Here is a 21,848-nt window from a genome sequence, read left to right on the forward strand (position 1 = left end):
AAAAAGACCAGAGTCATCTGGGTCCTAGCTCTGTTGCTTACCAGCCCTGCACTTTCCTGTTTCTATCCTTCCGCCTGGAATGCCTCTGCCTTGTGAACTCACCCCTCAAGGCTTGGCTTGCATCTTGAAAGCACTTTCTGAAGTGTAAATCTGATCAAGTCCCTCCCCTACTTGAAACTTCAATAGCTTCTTATTGCCTGCAGCAGGCATTTATTTACATACCCCTTGGGAATCTGAGATTTGCAGATACTACTATATATAAAATAGATAAACAACAAGTTTATACTGTATAGCACAGGCAACTATATTTAATATCTTGTAGTAACCTATAATGAAAAAGAAAATGAAAAGGAATATATATGTATGTGTACTACTGAAACATTATGCTGTACACTAGAAATTGATGCAACATTGTAAACTGTATACTTCAATTAAAAAAAATTAAAAATTACAAAAAAAACCCCCTTGGGCTCAGGACCCCTTTCCACTCTTTTTAAAAATTATTGAGGAACTCAAAGAGCTTTTTTATCTGCAGTTTGTTACTTCTATCAATACTTACCCTGTTTGAAATTGAAACTGAGAAATTTCTAAAATTTTATTAATTCATTTAAAATTACATAACAGAAACACATTTTTAATGAAAAATATCTATAATTTCTAAAACAAAATATTAATGAGAAAAGCGGTGTCTTGTACAAATCTTTTTAACACCTGGCTTAAAGGAACACAGTTGGATTCTCAAATGTTTCCACACTTAATGTGTTGCAATATCATTTGTCCTAGTCTAGGAAAACTTCACTCTACACTTGTGAGAGAATCAGGGTGAAGAAAAGCAAATCACATTTGGTATTATTATGAAAATAATTTTGAGCTCACTGGCCCCTTAAAGGATCTCAGGGACACCCAGAAGTCCCAGGACTATACTATGAAAACTAATGGCCAAAAAATGGTTCCTATTCTAACGCAGAGATACAAGGACACTAACTGTCATTCTGGACACACTAAGACCTCCTTCCATGTTGTGGCTTCCTTTCCCTGTTCAGCTTCAGCACGGCCATCACCATATACACAGTCTCCCATACTGCCACCTCACTAGTCACACCAGCCAGTCATACGCTGTCATATGCCTTTATGCCTTTACATACATCCTTCCCTCTGTCTGAAATGAGTCTCCCCCTTGCAGACTCTTTCAAGAGCCAACTTGAAAGTGTTTGACTCTCAAAGTGCCTCCTTTGACCCATCCTAACAGCCGATAACTCCCTGCTAGCAGAGCGCAGGCTTTGAAGTCAGGTTGGAGATGAATCTCCACTCAGTCACTTACTAGCTGGGTGACTTTGAACAAGTAGCTTCACCTCCCCGAGCTTGTTTCCGCCCTGCTAAAATAGGGATGATCCAGGTGAACGTGGCGTTTAACCACAGAAGTGTAGCAAAGAGTGCTCACTGAAGGAATGAGTCCGCGAGCAGGCACACGGAAGGGCTCAATGGGTATTTGTTGAATGGATGAAACAATGAAGGGACAGTGGGAGCTTCTAATCATTGATCATTTACTTATTAGGTCCCCAGCACTGTTCCGTGGGCTTCATAAGCATTGACTTATTTTACTCTCACACCATCCCTCTGGATTAAATGCTATCCCGTTACAGATGAGGGCCCTAGGGTAGAGACGAGCGGTAACTCGCTCAAGGTCATCCATCACTCAGAGCAGGGCGGGGATTCGCGCCTCGGAGCGCCCGCTCTTCGCCCGAGGCGGTGCCGTGCGCCAGCCAACCTGACCTGACCGTCCTTGGGTCCACGGTCTCCCCCATCGGCCCACGAAGTGCCTCGGAGCGGTGACCTGCGGCGGCGGCGGGGTTCGAACTCGAGTCCTCGAGTCCTCTCCAGGCCTCAGTTTACCGAAACGTGAGACCCGGTGCGCAGGGCTGGTGGAGGCACGGGCGGGGGCTCCCCGACCGAGGGCGGCAGGCGGGTGGCTGGAGACCGCCCGGGCTGGAGCGGCCCGGCCGCTCGGCGGCGCCCTCCCAGCGCAGTGCAGCCCCGCCCCCTGCGCGGGCCCAAAGGCCGGGACGCGCCCCACCTCGGCGAGAGGCCCGGGGGGCGGGGCAGTGGAGCCCCCGCCCCGCCTCCGCCTCAGCCGCCGCCGCCGCCGCCGCCTAGGTCGAGCCCCCAGCGGTCCGCCCGCCGCCCGCCGCCGCTCTCCGGAGCCGCCCCCGCCCGCCCCCTTCGCGCGTCCTCCCTCGCTGGCTGCGCAGCGGAAACATGGCGGCGGGCAGGGAGTGAGCCGCCCCGCGCCGCCGCTGCGCTCGCAGGTAAGCGCCTTCGCGGCCGCCTCCCCTGCCCGGGAAAGCCCGCGTCCTGAGGGGCCTGGGCGAGAAGGCGGCTCCGGGACCCGCGCGGCCGCTGCCTCCGCCCCTCGGGCCCGGCTGTTCGTCTGTCTACGGTCTGAGTGCGGCCGCGGCCGTCCCCCGCCGTGTCAGCGGGCCCCGAGCCCCGGCGGCGCGTTCTGCATCCGTGACTGGGCCATCGGGGCCCAGTGTCCGGCCCGCGGCCCTGACTCAATAAGGGCGCCTTGGGGGCCGCGTGAGGGAAACCCAAAGACACGGGGACCTCCGGAGGGTCGGCATCGTGGGCGGTGCGAGCGGGGATCGCTGTGTCCAGGCCAGCTGGGGCAAGGTCGGCCGGAGAGTGTTGGCTTTGGGCCGAGGGCCGGGAGTCGGCGTAGCTGTCAGTCTGCTGGGACGCGGGAACTGAGAGATGCCTGTGGGTCCTCGCGGGCCAGATCGGGTTCGGGGCCGGCGAGAACCGAGGACGGCGGGCGGCGTGGCCCAACCGGTGGTCTGGGGTGCGAAGGGCGGGGAGCTGTCAGCGCGGTCCTCGGCGCTGACTCGAGCGGCGCGGCGGGAGCAGCGCCGGGACAACTCACGTGTGCCGCCGGAAACGGGCGGGGAGAGCAGGTTTCAAACCTCAGACGAGGGGCGGGAGCTGCTGGGCACCGAGGTGAACCGGCGGCCAGGAGGGCCAGCCCAAGAGGAATGAAAAGGAGTTTCCAGGAGGTGGATGAACCCAGAACATCTCCAGACTGGAAGGGAATTTAAAAGTCATCCAAGGTCCCTTTCTCCCATTCCATACCAAAGTAGCTTCAGAAATCCCAAATTTTACTCTAGTAATGTGACCAGCCTGTTTGAACACCCTCTCCAGTGATGGAAAACTAATTTCTTCCCAAGGAAGCCCATTTGTTCCTGGACAGCTTTAGTTTTTAGGGAAAAAAAATTTTTTTTGGTTGAAAGAAACAGCTGCCTCCCATTCTTCCTAGTTCTTTTCCCTTATGGATAGCCATTAAGATCTCTGAAGATAGTAATCATGTCCCCGAAGTCTTGTCTTCACTAATTCCACTTCCTTCAGTAGTTTCTCATATGCTGGGGTTCTCTGATCCCTTCTCTGAATGAACTCTAGTTTGCCCGTATCCCCTTTAAAGGAGAGCCTCTTAATATGAGCCAGAAGACAAAATCTATTAAGTTTCTCCAAGAAGCTCTGTTGGCCCCAGGGACTGACCTGCTTAAATAAGGAGTGCTCTATTCCGTTCCTCATATCTGTGCTGTATTTTGAACTTAAAAAAAAAAAGAAGACATCTGGTACTGTTTGTTTAAGCCAAGTAAAAGTGTTCCTATTTTGTGGAAATGTTTGGGTTTCCCCTCAGTTTTTTAGATGTCTATAAACACTTTATCAAATGAGCTAATGTATATCAAAAGTGCTACATTGCACCATGCAAGTAGAAGAGCTTATTATTTTTTACACTGGAAAAAAATTGAGACCTAGTTTGGTGCCAGACTGCACTTTAATATTAAGTTGGAGAGGAAAATGCTTTATTACATTGAACTCTTTGCTCCATTTCTAACTGCCAACAGAAGGCCCAAAATTACTTTGAAAAAGAACATTTTTGTTGTTGTTGTTGCTCACTTACCAGCATCATTTTTTACTTGCTTTTTCATTACTTAGCCTTTGTAGGTGGGGTTAGGTTTTTTAAAAGGGTCTTTACCAACATCCTAAACCCCTGCCTAAGCAATCCTGCAGGTTAGTAATTTTTTAAGCTTAGCAGAGATGTGGTAGCCTTGTGGATAAAATGCCAAGCTCTTGTATCTGGGACCCTGTTTATATTCTAAGTGAAGTTTCACTGTTTTCATAACATAGACAAGCACATACTGGCAGTCAGAATTGGTTCTTTATCTTTGTTCTTATATCTTCATTTTATAAATTGGTGAGTGGTTTTGAAGTTTGCAGCACACATGTCAAGTTTTGATTTCTGGTATGTTTGTGCAAATGCTGTTTCCCTTTTCTGGAAGTTGGGTACAACTTTGTATAGCATCATTCTGTACAGACTCAGGAAGAGCTCCGGTTCCTTCTCTTCAAAGGACTTGGAGTTAATGGTAGGAAATACTGAAAAACCCTGTGAGAAAGAACTGGTGTGAATATCCCACTGAAAATGTAAACTCAACATCTTCTAACCTTTATACTTATGTATCTGCTGTGTATCAGGTACTATGTTACATACGTGTATAGTTGGGTAGACAGAGATGAATAAAATATATTTCTAATCCTTATGGAGTTTGTAAATTAACTGCTAAAGTAGGTCATCTCAGAATAAAAGGCAAGAGCTATGCCTGTGATGCTGTGGTAGCACCAAGGTGAGGGCACTTAGACTAGCCCAGGACTTGAGGGAACACCAAGACCCAAGTCTTAAGTGGTAAGTAGAAGTAAGTCAGTCAAAGAAGAGTAAAAAGTGTGCTTCAAACAAGGAGACTAGCTTGAGGAAGGACATCAGTGTGAGAAAAGGAATGGCTTGCCTAGAGAACCGCGAGCAGTTTGGGACTGCTGAGAACATAGCAAGAAGATGTAAATGGTAAGTTGTGAGGCCAGAAATATAGTCAGAGGCCATATCATGATGAACCTTGTATGCATTAGTATCTTGAAATGAATTTAATCAGTGATTTTTTCTAATCACCGAAAGGTTTTTTTTATAGACATACTTGAATAATATTTTTTAAAATGTGGTTATGGGGATGAGGAGAGAGGGATGAAGTTGAGAGAATCTGTGAGGCTTTATGATTGGGTGTGTAGATCAGAGGGTGAGGAGTCCAGTGTGTTGCTCGGATTTTTGGTTTGGGTGACCTGGAGGATGGTGGTAACATTAACTGAGATGGGAAACACTGGATAATGATTTCAGTTTAGGACTGAAAGATTTTGTAATTTCTTGAGTTAGATCAATGAGCAAATGTGGTGGAAGTAGGATTTTTTTAAAAAAGATTGTGTTCAGAAAGTGGACTATTAGAGTTAAATTGTCTGATGTGGAGCTCTCCTAAGTGACAGCTAGGTCTCTGTGTGTGAGTTGCTGAGGTACAGCAGAGGTGCAGGTCAGTGAGGCTGAGTTTGACAAGGAACTGGGAGGCTATTGTATTGAACAAGCCTTCTGCATGGATAGTGAAGTGGCTTAGGATGCTAGGATGTGGGGAAGAGACGGCGATCGTGACCCAGGTGCAGTGAATGTAGGGGATTAATCGTGAGGGTGAAAGGTGACAGATGAGAAGGAGGGGTAGGGAGTGATTTAGCCAGATGGCAGAAACCTCAGAGGAGGAGTTTTTAAACACAAGAGTGGAGAAGTAATGGTTTTTGACTTTTCCTTCCTAGAAGCCGGGCTCTGATCTCTTCATCTTTATTCAGGTCTTAAATTAATCATTCTGTTTTCTCTGAAGAGTCTGTTCTTAGTAGGAAGGCAAATACCCTCTATCAAATACTTTCTGCTAATACTTAATGACAAAGTCTGTGGAGTTTTTTGCTCTGATGGTCAGTGGATGGATAAGAAACAATCAGTAATAAGGATATACCTGTGGTTTCTGAGTCTAGGCTTTGGGTTAGAAGGACGAAGATTCAAATCTAGGCTCTGTCACTTACCAGCCTTAGAACTATAAGCAAATTCTTTAACATCTGTGACTTTTGGTGTCCATATGTGTAAAAAATAAACTTCTACTTCACAGGGTGTCACACACACACACACACACACACACACACACACTAGAAAAACAGTTGGCACTTCAAAAATGCAAAGTAAATGTTAATTCTCTTCCACCTACCTTTAAGGGACTTAAGCTCTGCTGGCAGAAATGAAATTTTTTTCATGCTCACCTAAATTATAAGGCAATAAGTACTCTGAAGGAGGTAAAGCAAAGTGATGAAAGAGTTCAGAGAATGGAGTCATCATTTCTCAACATTTGTAACAAGGTTAGGCTTTACACTCAAGATGAATCTCATTTGGGCCTTGGAGAACAAATTTAAATAGATTAAATAATTTAGGTGGAGATACAAAATGAGGAAATTATAGATAGGACATGTTTGTTAAAAATTGATAGTTGCCACGGGTTTGAGTATTGTATTTTCGTTAAGTCAGTAGTGAGAGATGTGGTTAGAGAGGTGGGGCGGTGGTGTTAGAGACCTGAAACTGTGGGGTTTGGATTTGATTCTAGATATACTGGGGAGCTATAGATTGTACATTTTCCCTCTACCTCAGTTTCCTATCTGTAAAATCTATAGGCATTAATTCGGAAACTTTGGATTTGTGTTTGAAGTAAACCAAGTAAGAAATTCCACATTTGAAAATAAGTTCATATGTAGGCCAGGTTTAAGTTAAAAAAATAACTACTGGGATTTATTTTGTAGTTAATAATACAAATCTTAATCTTTGGTAGGTAGGCTTAGTGGAGTTCAAAAACATACTGGTAGAAAGTGACTAAAGATGCTCTAACTTCAAATTGTCTTTTTCATACTGCCATACTGATTTAGATTTGAAAAAGAAGCTTGGAGCCTCAGTGTCACTAAATATTAGTTATACACTCCAGGGCTGTATTTGCTTCTGTGATCCTCAGTTCCCTCATTTATAAAATGAGGGAAGGTATAGGTGTACAGCTTAACTAAGATAGTATGTGTATGGCAATTTACATAATGTTGGTTACATAGGTACTCAAATGTTGCTCCCCCTACCCCCGTATCTATAAATGAAGAAGTTTAACCAAACCATTACCAAGACCTTAGTGCTAACTCCTAGCCATCAAGGGAACTGCTAGAACTAATTATTTTGATAACCTTTGGCCATGTAAACCCAGCAAGTCTTATCATCTGTTGTCTTTGTCCCAGCCCCTCCAATCATTTATCTTTCTTCTGGACTGTTGTTTCTGTGCTGACTTGGCTTCCTCTTCCTCCCTCCCAGTCCTGCTTGTTTGCTTCCTCTCAAGTCTTTCCACTTGTTCTCTGAAACCCCTGTTTCCTACCTTATTAACCATTTTACTGAATGTTTTATGTGTGTTCTGACCTTAAATGGAAGCCAGGTTCCCTCCCAAGTGGTAGAGAGTAAGATTTCTTGCTTGTTTGCTTTGTAGCCCTTTTGAACGGGTGCAGCTCATTCTCCCAGACAACTCCTTGCAAAAGGAGAGAGATAAGGATGAGTGTAATTTTTTATGTCCCAGTATTTCACACATTCCTAGACCGTTACTTCTCCACCTTCTTAAAATCTCTGTGCACTCAAGCACAAGGGCTGTACCACTCTCATCTTGTATATAGCTCTTCTCTATCATTTAGGACCTAGCACACAGTCTTCTTTCTGGCTGTATCTTGAGTGACTGCAGTATTCACATGGATGATTGTTTCTTCAATATATTGGCCTCTTCAACTGAAGTGATCATCTGTTTAGTTAATCAACTCCCATAGTCACACCATGGACCTTCTTACCCAGAGATGGCCCACCTTTGAAATTATAAATGAAGACATGTAGCTTTGTTCAAAAATTTTCCTCCTACCTGACCTTTGACTATCCCTACTAGATCTTTTCTTTGACCTCACCAAGGCCTATCTTCACTTCCTGCCCTATCCAGCTTAATTTTCTTAGTTTCTCACTTATTTCATTCACCTTCTTGCTGTTAACTTTTATTCCCTTGCTCTATTGTCCGTCTGTTCTTGTCTGGGCAAAATCCCAAACTGACCTCTCTCTTGCCTATACTAGTTCTACTGAGCCCTGCTTGGGGGAAAACAAAAATCACACCGTTATACAGATTGCTGTTGTTGGGAAGAGGGGAAGGTGAAGAAGGGTACATAGTTACATTTGCATATTATTGAAGGATGTCACACATTGTTCTACTTAATTTGAAACATATACTAACCCTGTTAGGCAGAACGCCACATCATTTTAACTACTGATAAGGAACTGAGGTGCAAATGGATTAAATGATGTGCCCATAAACGATAAATGCTGGAGAGGGTGTGGAGAAAAGAGAACCCTCCTACCCTGTTAGTGGGAATGTGGTTTGGTGCAGCCATTATGGAAAACAGTATGGAGATTCCTCAAAAGACTAAAAATAGACTTACTATATGATCCAGCAATCCCACTCCTAGGCATATGTCCAGAGGGAACCTTAATTCAAAAAGACTCATGCACCCCAGTGTTCATTTAGCAACACTATTTACAATAGCCAAGACATGGAAACAACCTAAATGTCCATCGACAGATAACTGGATAAAGAAGTTGTAGTATACTTATACAATGGAATGTTACTCAGCCATAACAAATAATAAAATAATGCCATTTGCAGCAACATGGATGGACCTGGAGAATGTCATGCTAAGTGAAGTAGGCCAGGAAGAGAAAGAAAAGTACCATATGATATCACTTATATGTGGAATCTCAAAAAAAAGACAAACAAACTTATTTACAAAATAGAAATAGACTCACAGACATAGAAAACAAACTTATGGTTACCTGGAGGGGAAGGTGCTGGGAAGGGATTAAATTGGGAGTTTGAGATTTGCAGATACTAACTAATATATATAAAATAAACAACAAATTTATACTGTATAGCACAGGAAACTATATTCAATGTCTCGTAGTAACTTATGGTGAAAAGAATATCAAAATGAATATATGTACGTTCCTATACGACTGAAGCATTGTGCTGTACACCAGAAATTGACACAACATTGTAAACTGACTGTACTTCAATTAAAAAAAAATGATGTGCCCAATGTCAAATAGCTAGTAAATGTCAGAACAACTGAAAACCAGGTCTTCTTGCTACAGAGTCTGTGTTTTGTCCAGAATGATTCATTGTCTCCTATGACCTCCTTTTTAAGACTGTGCTGTTCGAACCTCTTGATGGTTCTGCTGCAAGTCATCATATATAAATTTCCTTAAATTTCAAAGCAAATAAATGCTGCTGAATTATTTTTCCCCTCAGTATTTACTATAGATGTTACAGTATTTATTACAGATGTTGTTAGCTTTTAAAATTAAAGCATATACATAATGTAATTTCATTTTAATCACTATGTCTATTGCTCATCGATGTATTACAGGCACATTTCGAAGTATTTTCTTATTTATTGTAATTGCTTTACACTCATGCTTTTGTAGACTTTCCTATAGGGCATTGAAACCTGATGGAAATAGAGGCTATTTTAGTCATTATGTTCTATAATGTATGATAGAAAATATGAGCACCAGCATACTTGTTCTTGGAGATAATCTAAAAAGAGAGCAGAGAACTATTTGTCTTAGGTAATTTAAAATTTTGGACTTCCAATCCTGATTTTTTGGTGTTCTGTCTTGTTTCCAGTTATCTCAAGGGACTGCCAGAAAGTCTTCGAGCTAGATTAAATTATTTCTTTCATTGTAAAAGTTTATAAAACCTAATAGGCATGAAGGGTCACACTTCCAAAATAAGAGCTTAAAAACTGTCTTTATGTGTGCTTTTTCAGCTTTTTATTCATTCATTCAACAAATATTTATTAGTTACTAGCTGCCAGACACTGTGCTATATATAGTGAGTGACAAAGATGAATGCCATAATTTTTAAAGTGTAAAGATAGGCCACAGAGCTAAAGAATATGTATATGGTACATATAATAGCTAAATATTACTATCTGTAATAACAAAATTTCCTAAAAATAGATTAGAAAGAGACAAATCAGAAGAAAAATAACAAGGTATAAAAGAAGCAGCCTAAATGTTTATTAGCCATTTGCTGGTAATTAATTCCTATAGGAAAATTAAAGCTTTAATGAGATGTCATTTTATACCTATTAGATTGGCAAAAATTAAGAAGTCTGATAATACCAAATAATGATAGGACTGTAGAGTTAAGGGAATTAGACGCTGTTGATGGGAACAGAAATTGCACAACCATATGAGAGCAATTTGGCAATATCTATTAAAACTAAAATGCATATAACCTACAATCCAACAGTTCCACTCCTAGGTAAATACCCTTTAGAAACTCTCCTATGCACGTATAAAGACACTTAAAAAAAATTTATACAACATTATTATAGCAGAAAATTCAGACTAGTTCAAATATCTATTAATAAAAGAATGAAAATATTATAGTATATTTACCTAATTAAATCCCATATAATAATGAAAATGAATGCACTAGATCTATATAGTAACTTGGGTGAATGTCACAAATAAAAAGTTGAATAAATAAAGTAAATGGCAGAACTCATTTATGTAAAGTTTAACATTCATGTATTATTTAGGGAAGCCTACTTACACAATAAATGTTTAAGGAAATGCATGGTAATGATATACACCAAAGTAAGGATAGTGGGTATCTCTGAAGGGTAGGGTGGGGAGAAAAGACTGGTAATATTGCTGGGATGAGCACACAGGGGGCTTAAATTGTATTGGTAAATATTTTTTCAACTAGATTGTGGGTACGTGGGTGTCCATTCGTTATTCTTTATCCCTTTTTATGTATCTGAAATATTCTATTAAATACGTATTTTTAAAGAATAATACCATATAATCCTTGTTACGAGTTCATGCAGGGAGAGAGGAAGCAGCAGAAATTTAGAGATGTTATTGGGATGAATCATGTAAAATTGCTATTTTTATAGGTCTGAAATGGTCTAATATAGGCAGCTTCAAATGGCTCATCCTCATTCAACCTAATGTAGCAAGGGCTCTCGTTGAAATATATTCAGAGTAATATGGGAACACAAGGGCAGGAACAATTGACTAGCAAGGCAGAAGGAGGGAGATGATCTTTGGAAAGGCTCCAGAGAGAGAATGATGTTTAAACTGCATCTTAAAGATTGAGAAGGAATTCACTAGCTAGAGTAAAGAGAAGTAAAGACCCCTTTGCATGGATGGAGTCCCACAGGTGGAGTAGTGGAGGACAAAGAAATACAGTCGAAGAAGAGACTAAGGAGGGGAACAAAACCAGCAGCAATATCTGTGTAGCATTTACTGTGCATTTTATGTACACATAAGCTCATGTAATCCTCCCAAATGGGGAAACAGGCACATAAATGTTAAGTTACCTATTCAAGGTCACAGAACTAGCAGGTGGTAGAACCAGGATTTGAATTCTGGCAGTCTAGGTCCAGAGTCTGTGCTCTTGGCCAGTAAGCTATACTTTGAAGAGCTGCATTATAAGCAAGATCAGAAGAAAGTGGTGTTTTGAATGCCAGATGAACAACAGTAAGTTTCAGTAAGAAAGGATTAGTCAACAGTGTGAAAGGTCCCAGGGAGATAAACTAGGAATACTACAAAGAGACCATTGAATAAAAAAAAAAATCATTGTGCACTAAGGTACAGTAAGGGTTACCAAGATAATAGACATGTGGGTGTCTCAGAATAGTAGTGATCCAGTCTACCAGTTCTGTGGACCAGTGATTATAATTCCATTTAACTGTGAAGAAGGTGAAGTCAGGGAGATTTCAGACTAGATCCTCTCTCTATTTAAATATTTGATGTATCATCACAGTTGAAAGGATTTGCATCCTCTGGTGTCTGTATCATAGTTTCCCTAAAATACCAAGTAGGATTAATACTGACAATTTTGTCTATTCTTCTATATCTTCTGGTTTTAATAAAGATAGAACTTAGGCTGTTGATTTAGTGATTTTTCAGAATTTTCAGAATTGGATGGTACTCTATAAAGATCAGTAGTTCAATTTCCAATATTTCATAGACAAGAAGGTGAAAGAGACCTTATAAGCACCATGGTGTGTGTGGAAAGAATTATGGCTTGGTGGTTAGGAGTCCCCATTCAAGTCCCAGTCTGCCACTAACTGGCTCTGTGATTTCGGCAAGAGGGTTGCAGTAGGTGATCTCTAAGATTTCTTCCAACTCTCAAGCTCTGTGACTGTTAGGTCAGCTACTCAGTGAAGAAATTGAAGCCTAAAGAGGGGCATGGTTTGTCCAGGGTCACGAAAACTAGAATTTGATTATCTTGACTCTTGGTCCAAGAAATCTAATGGAAGAATCATCAAAAATTTGAGTGGCTGCTGTATATCAGGCAAGTGTTAAGTACCTAAAAAAAACCGTAAGTGCACATGAAATTGTTTCAGAATTTATATATCCAATATAAAAGTAACAACCGTCATCTTCTGTGTTTGTTTGCTTATACATATCCCGCCTTATTCCAGAATTTATTTACAGCATACCTACTCAATGTAACATCCCATACTGAGAGAGGGAATAAACTTTTTTTTGAGTATCTGTCAGACACATTGCAAAATCCAAACATATATCAGCCTCACCCACCCTCATATAAATATTATTAGCTCATTTGATATATAAAGAAACTGAGACTCAAGGATATCTGGCCAAAATCATACAATTTATTAGTGATAGGACTCAGTTTCAAACCCAGACAAGCCTGACTTCAACCCTAAGGCATCTTTCCATTTTACCATATATATTCCCCACAAGCAGTGTCATGTAGTTCTGAGGTTTCATCAGCACAGGAGGCAAGGTTTACTTGTAAGAATTGACTTTTTTTTTAAACTGAATATATCTTATCTCACCAATGTAGGTAAACTAAAAGGATCCCTGAATATAAGAATGAAACACTTCAGCGAATCAGTCATGCTTATTTTTTAATTTGAGCAAACATACGAACAGTTTCCTTGTTAGGGTTAGTGCTCATATTCTAATAAATTGCAAAGTCAAATCCAAATTTGAATTAATGGACTATAGTCATTATACCTGATTTTTTCTTTGTGTGCTTCTTTACTTTATATTGAGAAGGGACTGTATTTTACTCTGACTGTATTTTGGAAATAGCTTTGTTGTCTAATGGATAGGGGTTTAAATCTCATGTCTGCCACCTCTCATCTACCAAAAAGATCCTTACATCATTCTGTTGATCACGCAGGTTCAGCAGTCCCTGATCTATCTGTGGGGCTTGTCTTTTCTACAGATTAAAGAACACAAGATCCTGGCAGGGGTTGAGGAGACTATAGCTCAAGTGGTAGAGCACATGCTTAGCATGCACGAGGTCTTGGATTCAATCCTCAGTACCTCCATTAGTAAACAAACAAACAAATAAACAAACAAACCTAGTTACCCCCCCCAAAAAAGAAAAAAATAATAAATGATAATGAATTAAAAAAAAAAAACCCACAAGATCCTGAAAGGCAAGGCAAGATCTTAAACTTTCAGTGTCACCGTATATTATGTTAGATTCTGGTACAGTTGTGGGCATATAGTATGTTCTAAATAAAAATTGTTATAATGTCCTTTCTCTGTGTTACTGGGAAATAACAACTACCATTTAATACAGTATAGGAGGAGACAACTAGACTTTTGTTGAGTGTTAAACTCTAGCCTAAGCCAGTATTTCCCCAATTTACCTGATCATCTGGAACACTTATTAAGAAATAGCAGATACCCTGACCTGGAAATTGTTTCAGTAGATTTGGGGTAGTGCCCCTGGTGATCCTTTTGAAAAGAACAGTGCTTTAGTTTTTAAATATTGGTTGTAAAGGGCAGAAATCCAACATAAATGGATTGCAGCCAAAGGTGGGGGAAAGGGAATTTATTGGCTCACTTAATTTGAAATAGGGCCTAGGGAAGGGAGGTATTAGTCTACTCCTTGCTTCTGGATTGTAGCCAAGCTTTATTAGGCCAGGAATGCCTAACAAAGGTGCTTGGGGGACCCTAGGGGAATCAGGGGGACTCTCCTATGTCTCAGTCTTATCCGTAGTTGTAGGTCCTGCCTTTCTGCCTTTGTGGTATCATTTTTATTTTAGCCCTGGATAGTTTCCCAACTCAGCAAGGCTCCTGTGCAGGCTCTAGGCAAAAGGAACCTTTTTTACAAAAGCAGTATTTTCTCCCCAGTGCTTTCAGATTGACCAGTTTAAATCAGGACTGATAATCTTCAGTATGCACTGATACAATCTTACAGGTTGAAATATTTTGAATATCTTCCATATTTCATATTAAGTAGTTTCGTATTAAGCCAACACACATTTCATCCCACGTTTTCCCCACTACGTCTCTTTTTGCAGCGTGCCTCAGTAGTGGTGAGTCCTGCTACAACAGGCCACAGTTTGATCAGCTGTCTCCTATTGCATAAAGATGGCCAACCTCAGCATGAGATAGAAGTCTGCACTGTGATGTTCCCAACCTTGATCCAGTCAGTTCTGTGTTTTATGTACTCATTTATTCCACATACCAATTTCATAAGGGTCTAGTTCAAAGTGGTAGAAACCAACTCTGATTACATAATGTAAAATTTACAGTTTTAACCATTTTTAAGTGTACAGTTCAGTGGCATTAAGTACATTCACATTGTTGTGCAACCATCACTACCATCCATCTCTAGAACTTTTTTCATCTGGCAGAACTGAAACTCTGTACCCATTAAACAGTGACTCCCCATTCCTCCCTCCTTCCAGCCCATGCCCCACCTTTCTTTCTGTCTATGATTTTGACTACTCCCAGTTTCTCAAGTGAGTGGAATCACATAGTATTTGTCCTTTTGTGACCGGTTTATTTCATTTAGCATAATGTCTGCAAGATTCATCCATGTTGTTGCTTATAGAAGTTTTAATAAACTAGCCCATGTAGCTTTTTGACCTCTTGTCACTTTTCTCCTTGCTTTCTATGCATCAGTCATACTGCCTTTCCTTTGTGTTTTGTGAGCTGTGTGTGCCCCACCCTCCTTGTATACCTGTTCTCTCTGCCTGGAATGTTCTTTCCCTTTCTTTGCCTGGTTACTTTCTGCTCATTCTTTGGATTTCAACCAAGACATAACTTCTTCAGGGACTCCTTCCTTCATCTTCCAGAATCTATTTGATCTCTGTATTACATGATTTCATAGTACCATGTGACTTTCCTTTGTAGTACTTATAATAGTTTTAAATGAAGCATCTTTTTTTTTTGGTTGATTAATGTCTGTCATGATGGCAGACATTATTTATATATAATTGGTATAATTGACACGCAGCACTATATAAGTTTAAAGTGTACAACATAATGAAGGGACCATGTCCTATGTTCAGTATTGTATTCCTGCCACCAATATGTAGTAGATATTTCAGTAAATAATGTTACATATGTAATAAGTAATATTAAATTTTGTTGACTTAATTAATTTAGCTCTGGAAATTGATGGCTTAAGGTCTTCCTCTCTCTAAAAATCTACCACATATCTGAACCTTACTTGACTACTTTAGCCTGAAGAAATCTCCCTTTTCTGTGAGCATAATAATCCTTATTCACCAGATGCTTACCATTTACACAAATAACCCTTATATTATCTTATATTATCTATTTTTCATATTATTTATTCTTTATATTTGCCAATTGGTTTTCTCCTTCTAAATAGCCGTTACTTATTTTTCTGACTTTCTAGGTTACAAATCTGATCTGTTTTGGAATCTTTGGAGCAGTGCTTCTTAAACTGTGTGTGTGTTGAAGGAATGGTATTTTTCATTCATCTTAGACTAATAATTTTATAAATACAGTAAAAATGAATTGTTAGAAACATGAAATTTTTTAAAAATCTAAGTATAAACCACAAAATTTTATTAGATTTAACAACATTAAATTATTCTATTAGATTATAATATAGTTTCTAAGTGCTTACTCTCAATTTCTATACGTACTGCAAACTAGTAACAGTTTGCTGATAACTGCACCTGGAGGGCTAGGCTGCTTTAGGTCTCTTTGAAGGACCACCAGGAGGGGGAAGTCAAGGTAAGGCAGGGTGGATAGACTCTGCTTCCTTACTGCCCTTCTACCAGATAAGCTCTGTAGTTATTATTGTTATGTTTTGCATTAAAATGTGTTTGAAGATAGTTCTTTTTAAAAGGTTTAAAAACCTTTAGTCTACAGAATATGTTCCTTGATCTTTATCTGAGTCTAACCTAGTTTTCTAATTCAGTCACTGCTTCCTGACATATATCCTATGTTTGAATTACTTGCCATTTTCCATAGGACATCACACAAAGCCTTTTACTGCTTAGTACTTTTCTATTTCCACTTGGTTAGAATTTTCTCAACTTCCTTCTCTGTCTGGAATAAGATGCATTCCCTAAGTTTTGGTTCAAAAATATCTCCTCTGTGAAGCCTTTTCAATTTGTTTAGACAAAATTGATCTCCACCTTAAACATACCTTTAATAACCACGTATTACATTCTGTTGTAGCGTATTTGTTTATCTATCTCCACGCAGATTAACGTAATTCAAGTCCCATCCATCCTTAGATCCGTAGCCCAGGGACTGGCACACAAAGCAGTCAATAAATACAGATTGGATAAATTGGGAAAGTTATCAATATTTGGTGCATATTTCAGACACAGAAGCTTTTAATTTGGTCTTGGACAAGTTGTATGATTTTCTTTTCACCAGGAGACCTATAACTGAGTGTCGAGTTTGACATATATAATAAAGGTTGTAATATTTATCCTAGAAAAATACAAGTAATGAGCCCCCTCCCAGGTGTCCTGTGTGGACCTGCATTGAAGTTCTGTGTGTTTATGGGGTGTAGAGAGAAAGGGGTTAAAACTGGATTAGCTTTGAAATTGGTTTGATTGAAAATTTTGAGATCTGATCCTTTAAGTAGCTTCCTTGTCTGTTCTTGCAGTTTTAGGAGTGACCTGTAAGTCATCTCTTACTGGCAAGAGAGACTGGCCTATGGAAGAAGTACAAAATTTTGAGTCATGTGACCTAGATATTCTAATCCTAGACCCAGTGATTACTAGCTTTGTAACCCTTATCAGTCATTTAAACTCTCTAAATCTGTTTTCATTTATAATGCAGGGATACTAATATTTGCCCTTTGTACCTAACAAGACTGTGAGGGCCACATGAAGTAGCGTATGTGAAAGCATGTATGAGAGTATGTGAAACCCCAGAAAGTGTAGTGTTTACTGGCAGCTGCTTGACTTCAGAGAAGTTAAATTCTTTGTACCTTAGCTTATTTTTTTTAATAAAATGGGAATAATGATACCTATATCATAGATTTATTGTGAGAATTAGGTTATTCATAAAAAGTATGTAGCAGATTGACTTGGGGCAATTTACATTTTGTTTAACACGCACCCTTTCACAGGCCCACCCTGAATTAGGATTGGGTAATAATGGTAAGAAATGACAATAAGAGATTAATTATTTATTTACTAAATGTATGTATGCTTAATTCTATACTAGTTGCTGTGGGGGAAATGGAGCTATAATAACAATGCCTTACATTTCATTTTAACTGTTCAGTATTTAGCACTCACCATGTGCCAGATGCAGAGAATAAAGAAATACGCATGAAACAACCCCACCCTTCAAGGCTCATAATTTAGCAGAAGTATCAGACAAACAAACAAATAAACTATAATACATTCTAGTGCTATAATATAAATGTATATAGTCCACAGAAGAGAGAATGATTGTGCATGAGAGTATGAGGAAGGCTTATCAGAAGAGGTAATATATGAATTGGGTTTTAAAAGATTAATGGAAGTTTATCAGGCGGACTGAAGGGCTGCAGGAGAGGGCATTTCAGATGGAAGTTATCAGCATATACAATATTTGGGGCTGTGTAAATAGTTGAGTGCTACTGTGGTATTAAGGTTGGGAAGGGGTGGCTAGAGATGAAGTGAGAGGGTAGTCAAGGGCTGGATCATCCAAAATACCTGTATACTGTCCTAAGGAGTTTAAATGTCATCCTGTTGGCAAGGGGGCTCAGTGAGAGTTTGGAGCAGAGTACAAAGAGGATCTCATAGATATTATAGGAAAATCACTTTGATGGTATTGTGGATGATGGGACCTGGGATTTTTAAGGATTACCTAAATGCTTTCAGGTTATTCACTTATCTGATTCTTCCAACAGGCCTTTGAAAGTTGACAAAGCAAGAATTAATCCCATTCGATATATGAACCAGTGAGAATTAGAGATGACACTGGAAATTAGTCAAGGTCAGTACTTATTGAACAAGGACTAAACCTAAGTCTTTTCCAAATCTAGTTTTATTTTTGCCACAATACATTCAAAGACACATTCCCTGCCCCCAAATGAAATTAAAGACATTGGGGATGCTAAAGGATAATTTTCTTTAAAAGAGTGAAATCATTTATTCGCAACAGCCAAGATATGGAAACAACTGATGTGTGCATAAAGGATGAATGGATAGAGAAAATATGTATATATACAATGAAATATTATTCAGCCTTAAAAGGAAGGAAATCCTGCCATTTGTGACAACATGGATGAACCTGGAGGGCATTATGCTAAGTGAAATAAATTAGACAAAGACAAATACTGCGTGGTGTCACTTATGTGGACTCTTTAAAAAAAAATGTACTCTTAGAAATGGAAAGTAGAATGCTGGTTACCAGGGGCTGGAGGATAGAAGAAATGGGGAGAGGTTGGCAAAAGATGGGAAAAAGGTAAAATCACGACTCAACGCAACTATAAAATGAACAAAAATTTTACTTAACTCAAAATGGTTCAAAAAAGGACTCAGTACCACATATTTTTAGTCAGGATTTTCTGAAATTAATTTACAAATGGATGCAGAACTGCTCAACTTTCATAGAGCAATATCAATTGAATTCCATGGGCACAGTTTGCATTTCTGTCAATTTGCAACAAAGCTGTCAGTTTACAACAAAGTAGTAAAATAGCCCGGTTGGAGATAAACCAAGTGATACATCTCTCTAGGGTCAGGTAATACCGAAGGCTCCAGCAGATAGAATATGCCATTTCAAAACCTTTCACTGTTTTTCCATACAGAGTTTGGGACTAATTCTCAGAAAATTCAGATTGATAAAAGACGTTATAAAACAGGGGTAAATTGTATGATTTGGACTAGATTTGCTGTGGATCAGGATCTTCTCTAGTTTTCTCTACTAGTCTATTATCATGACTTGATTCTTCGTTTCAACAGAAATGTCCTTTGGAAAATGGCTGAGTCATACAGTCCCCTTGTGCAGTCTTGGTCCCCATTCTCACTTTCTGTCTCAATTATCTGCCCAGTACCCTTCTTAAGTGTTTAAATTACCGATTCCCAGAAATGAAAACTCTTCCCCCAAAACCCATCAGCCTAGTTGTTTGGACCCTAAATGCCCATGTTTAAAAAAATCTTCTAGGTGCAGCTGTTTGGATTTTCCAAGCATTACTTCTACAGAGTTCCTTAGCATAATGCTATCTTCCCTCTTAGCTCTGTGATGTGTTTTGGAACAATCTCTTGCTGTAACATAGTAGGTACATTCCTAGCAAGTCTTATGTTATAAAGAATGAGTTTGACAATACTTGTTTCAAGAGGTTTTTTTTTCTCTATATGAAATTGAAGATGCTTATATAGCTCTAACTTAGTTTAAAATCTAAAATTTTGAGGAAATCCAGTATTTGTTTTGTTTAACTTTTGCAAAAGAATCTTCCCTTACCTGTCGACCAGCCTCATTTTGTCACATTTATTGCCCATTGTTATGACAAAGCAGTAAGTCACTCAAAGCAGTTGTTTTACACTCAAATAATATCTTTTTTCTTTCTTTCACTCTTTATTTTCCCCCTCTTCCCCTTTCCTTTCCTTTCTTTCTTCCCTGTCTCTCTCCCTCCCATCCTCCTACCCTTCTTCCCTCTATCCTTCATATTTTCAAGTAAGTTATGTCAGGATGATGTAGATAATGTTTCCTAAAACCATATATAGGTATATCTCTGATTTAATGCTACCAGCTTAAGGTTATTCATCTGTTCATATCATCTGTAGGCGGATCTACTCTCTCAAGATTGGTCATTGCTTAGTGAAATCAGGCTCCAGTCCTTTTGTTTGCTAATCTTTTTTTTCTGTTGTAAGCATCCTGCCATGCCCTGTTCAGTGTGTCTCTGTGTGTTTGTGTGTGTGTGTGTGTGTAGTAAAATATACACAACAAATTTTTTCTTTTTACCATTTTTAAGTGCAGAGTTCTGTGGCATTAAGTCCATTCATGTTGTCGAGCAGTCATCACCTCCAGAACTTTTTCATCTTCCTCAGCTGAAACTGTTTAACATTAACTCCCCATTCCTCCTTCCCCTGCCCTGTCCCTGCTGCTACCATTCTACTTTCTGTATCTATGAATTTGACCTCTAGGAACTTCATATAGGAATCATTCAATATTTGTCCCTTTGTAACTGCATACCTTGTTGAATTTTGAAATATAGTATTAATGACAATGATAATACTACTAATAATGATGGTTACCATTTATTTACTATTTTTACTGGAGGTCAGGCATATTGTTTATTTAATCTTTGCAGCCTAGGCCATAAACGACCTTATTGATCCCCTTTTGACAGTTGTAGAAGATGAGACTAAGGAGACTAATTTGTCTAAGGTCACAGGTATCTAAGCATCAGACATAGAATGTGTTCTGTTTTCTCTCTGACTAAGGCTCCTGCTCTGTCCATTACACCAAAAGTTGATGAGGTAAGCCTGACTCCAAGCCACACTGCGATGGCATTGGAAAGGGAGTGAATATGCTTCATGGTTTCCTTGTCCTCTTATAGGCCAGTTTACCTTGTCATAGATCTCAAAAAAAAAAAACCAAAAAAAAACACAGAGAAGGCTCCAGTAAGAAGATACGAACTTTATTTTTAGATTCCTTTAGGTTATGAACTCCTACCAAAAACAAAGACTGTATCTTTCATCCCTGTATTTCTGGTGTCTAACATAGACCTCGAATTTAGAGTTCACAGAAACATGTGTTAACTAAGCTGAAAAACAAATTTTATGCTCTGAATCTGTCCCTCCTTTCCTATCCAGGTAAACTGGTCTCTGAGACAGAGACAGCTATAAATATAGTTAACTGCTTTCAAGGAGCTTAGTTGGAGATGACACGTAATAAAATTACCATCACCAAAATCGATTTCTATTTGAATCAGTTATTGCATGAAATATGTTGGCTTTAAATACCTCATTTTTAAAAGTATATGTTATATTACAGTTACTTATGGGGCTTAGTTCATATAAAGAACATTTTGGGGAAAGTAACTGTGATTTTGTATAAAGTATTCCATGAGTCAAGGAGTTAGATGCAGTCCCTCCAAACATACGTACGTATCTCCTGGTGAAATCCCTTCGCCTGCTGCCTACCCACAACCCAGTGGTGCTTGCCTCTCAGTGAGGTTAGTGAGGAGTGACTGAGTCAGGCAAAGGGTCCTCCAAGAGGGGATTATGTTCTTGCATTGCGTGAGAAAATAAGCCTCAACACCAAGTCTCACTCAATATCCAAATCTTTTCCCTGGTAGACATTCCACCATGATTTAGCTCAAAATCATTATTTCTTAAGAGAAATAATGAAAAGCCCAATTCTACATATAAGAAAAATTTGGGGTGTTGATTAATATATAATTTATGAAAAAATGGTACATGTAAGTCAAATAGCTGAAAGACCAAATGACTTGTATCTTGTGTAGCACATTTTCTGCTTTCTATCACTGGTTACTGTTGGGTATACTGGGCCACCATAGGACTCAGTCACTGTAATCTGTTTTAACCCCAGCTTTTCTGATACCACTTGGTATATTGCAGTTTAATTCTGACACTGA

The 21,848-nt window shown here is 39.5% G+C and overlaps 1 protein-coding gene across 9 annotated transcripts in view; it reads left to right on the forward strand.

Moving 5' to 3' along the window:
* The first annotated feature begins 1,951 nt into the window (after positions 1 to 1,951).
* Positions 1,952 to 21,848, forward strand: part of SCMH1 (Scm polycomb group protein homolog 1) — a 142,784-nt gene continuing 122,887 nt past the window's right edge. For 4 of the 9 annotated variants that reach the window (XM_072974654.1, XM_072974662.1, XM_072974655.1 and 1 more), the window contains exons 1-2: positions 2,174 to 2,306; positions 18,153 to 18,238. In XM_072974654.1, coding sequence (XP_072830755.1) covers positions 18,217 to 18,238 — 22 coding nt within the window. In that variant the 5' untranslated portion in view covers positions 2,174 to 2,306; positions 18,153 to 18,216. Of the gene's footprint in view, positions 2,307 to 18,152; positions 18,239 to 21,848 lie in introns of those variants that run through there. The other 5 variants (XM_072974659.1, XM_072974656.1, XM_072974658.1 and 2 more) reach the window with 3 other exon arrangements.

This window comes from Vicugna pacos, chromosome 13 (genome assembly GCF_048564905.1).
Source record: "Vicugna pacos chromosome 13, VicPac4, whole genome shotgun sequence".
In the NCBI taxonomy this organism is placed as follows: domain Eukaryota; kingdom Metazoa; phylum Chordata; class Mammalia; order Artiodactyla; family Camelidae; genus Vicugna; species Vicugna pacos.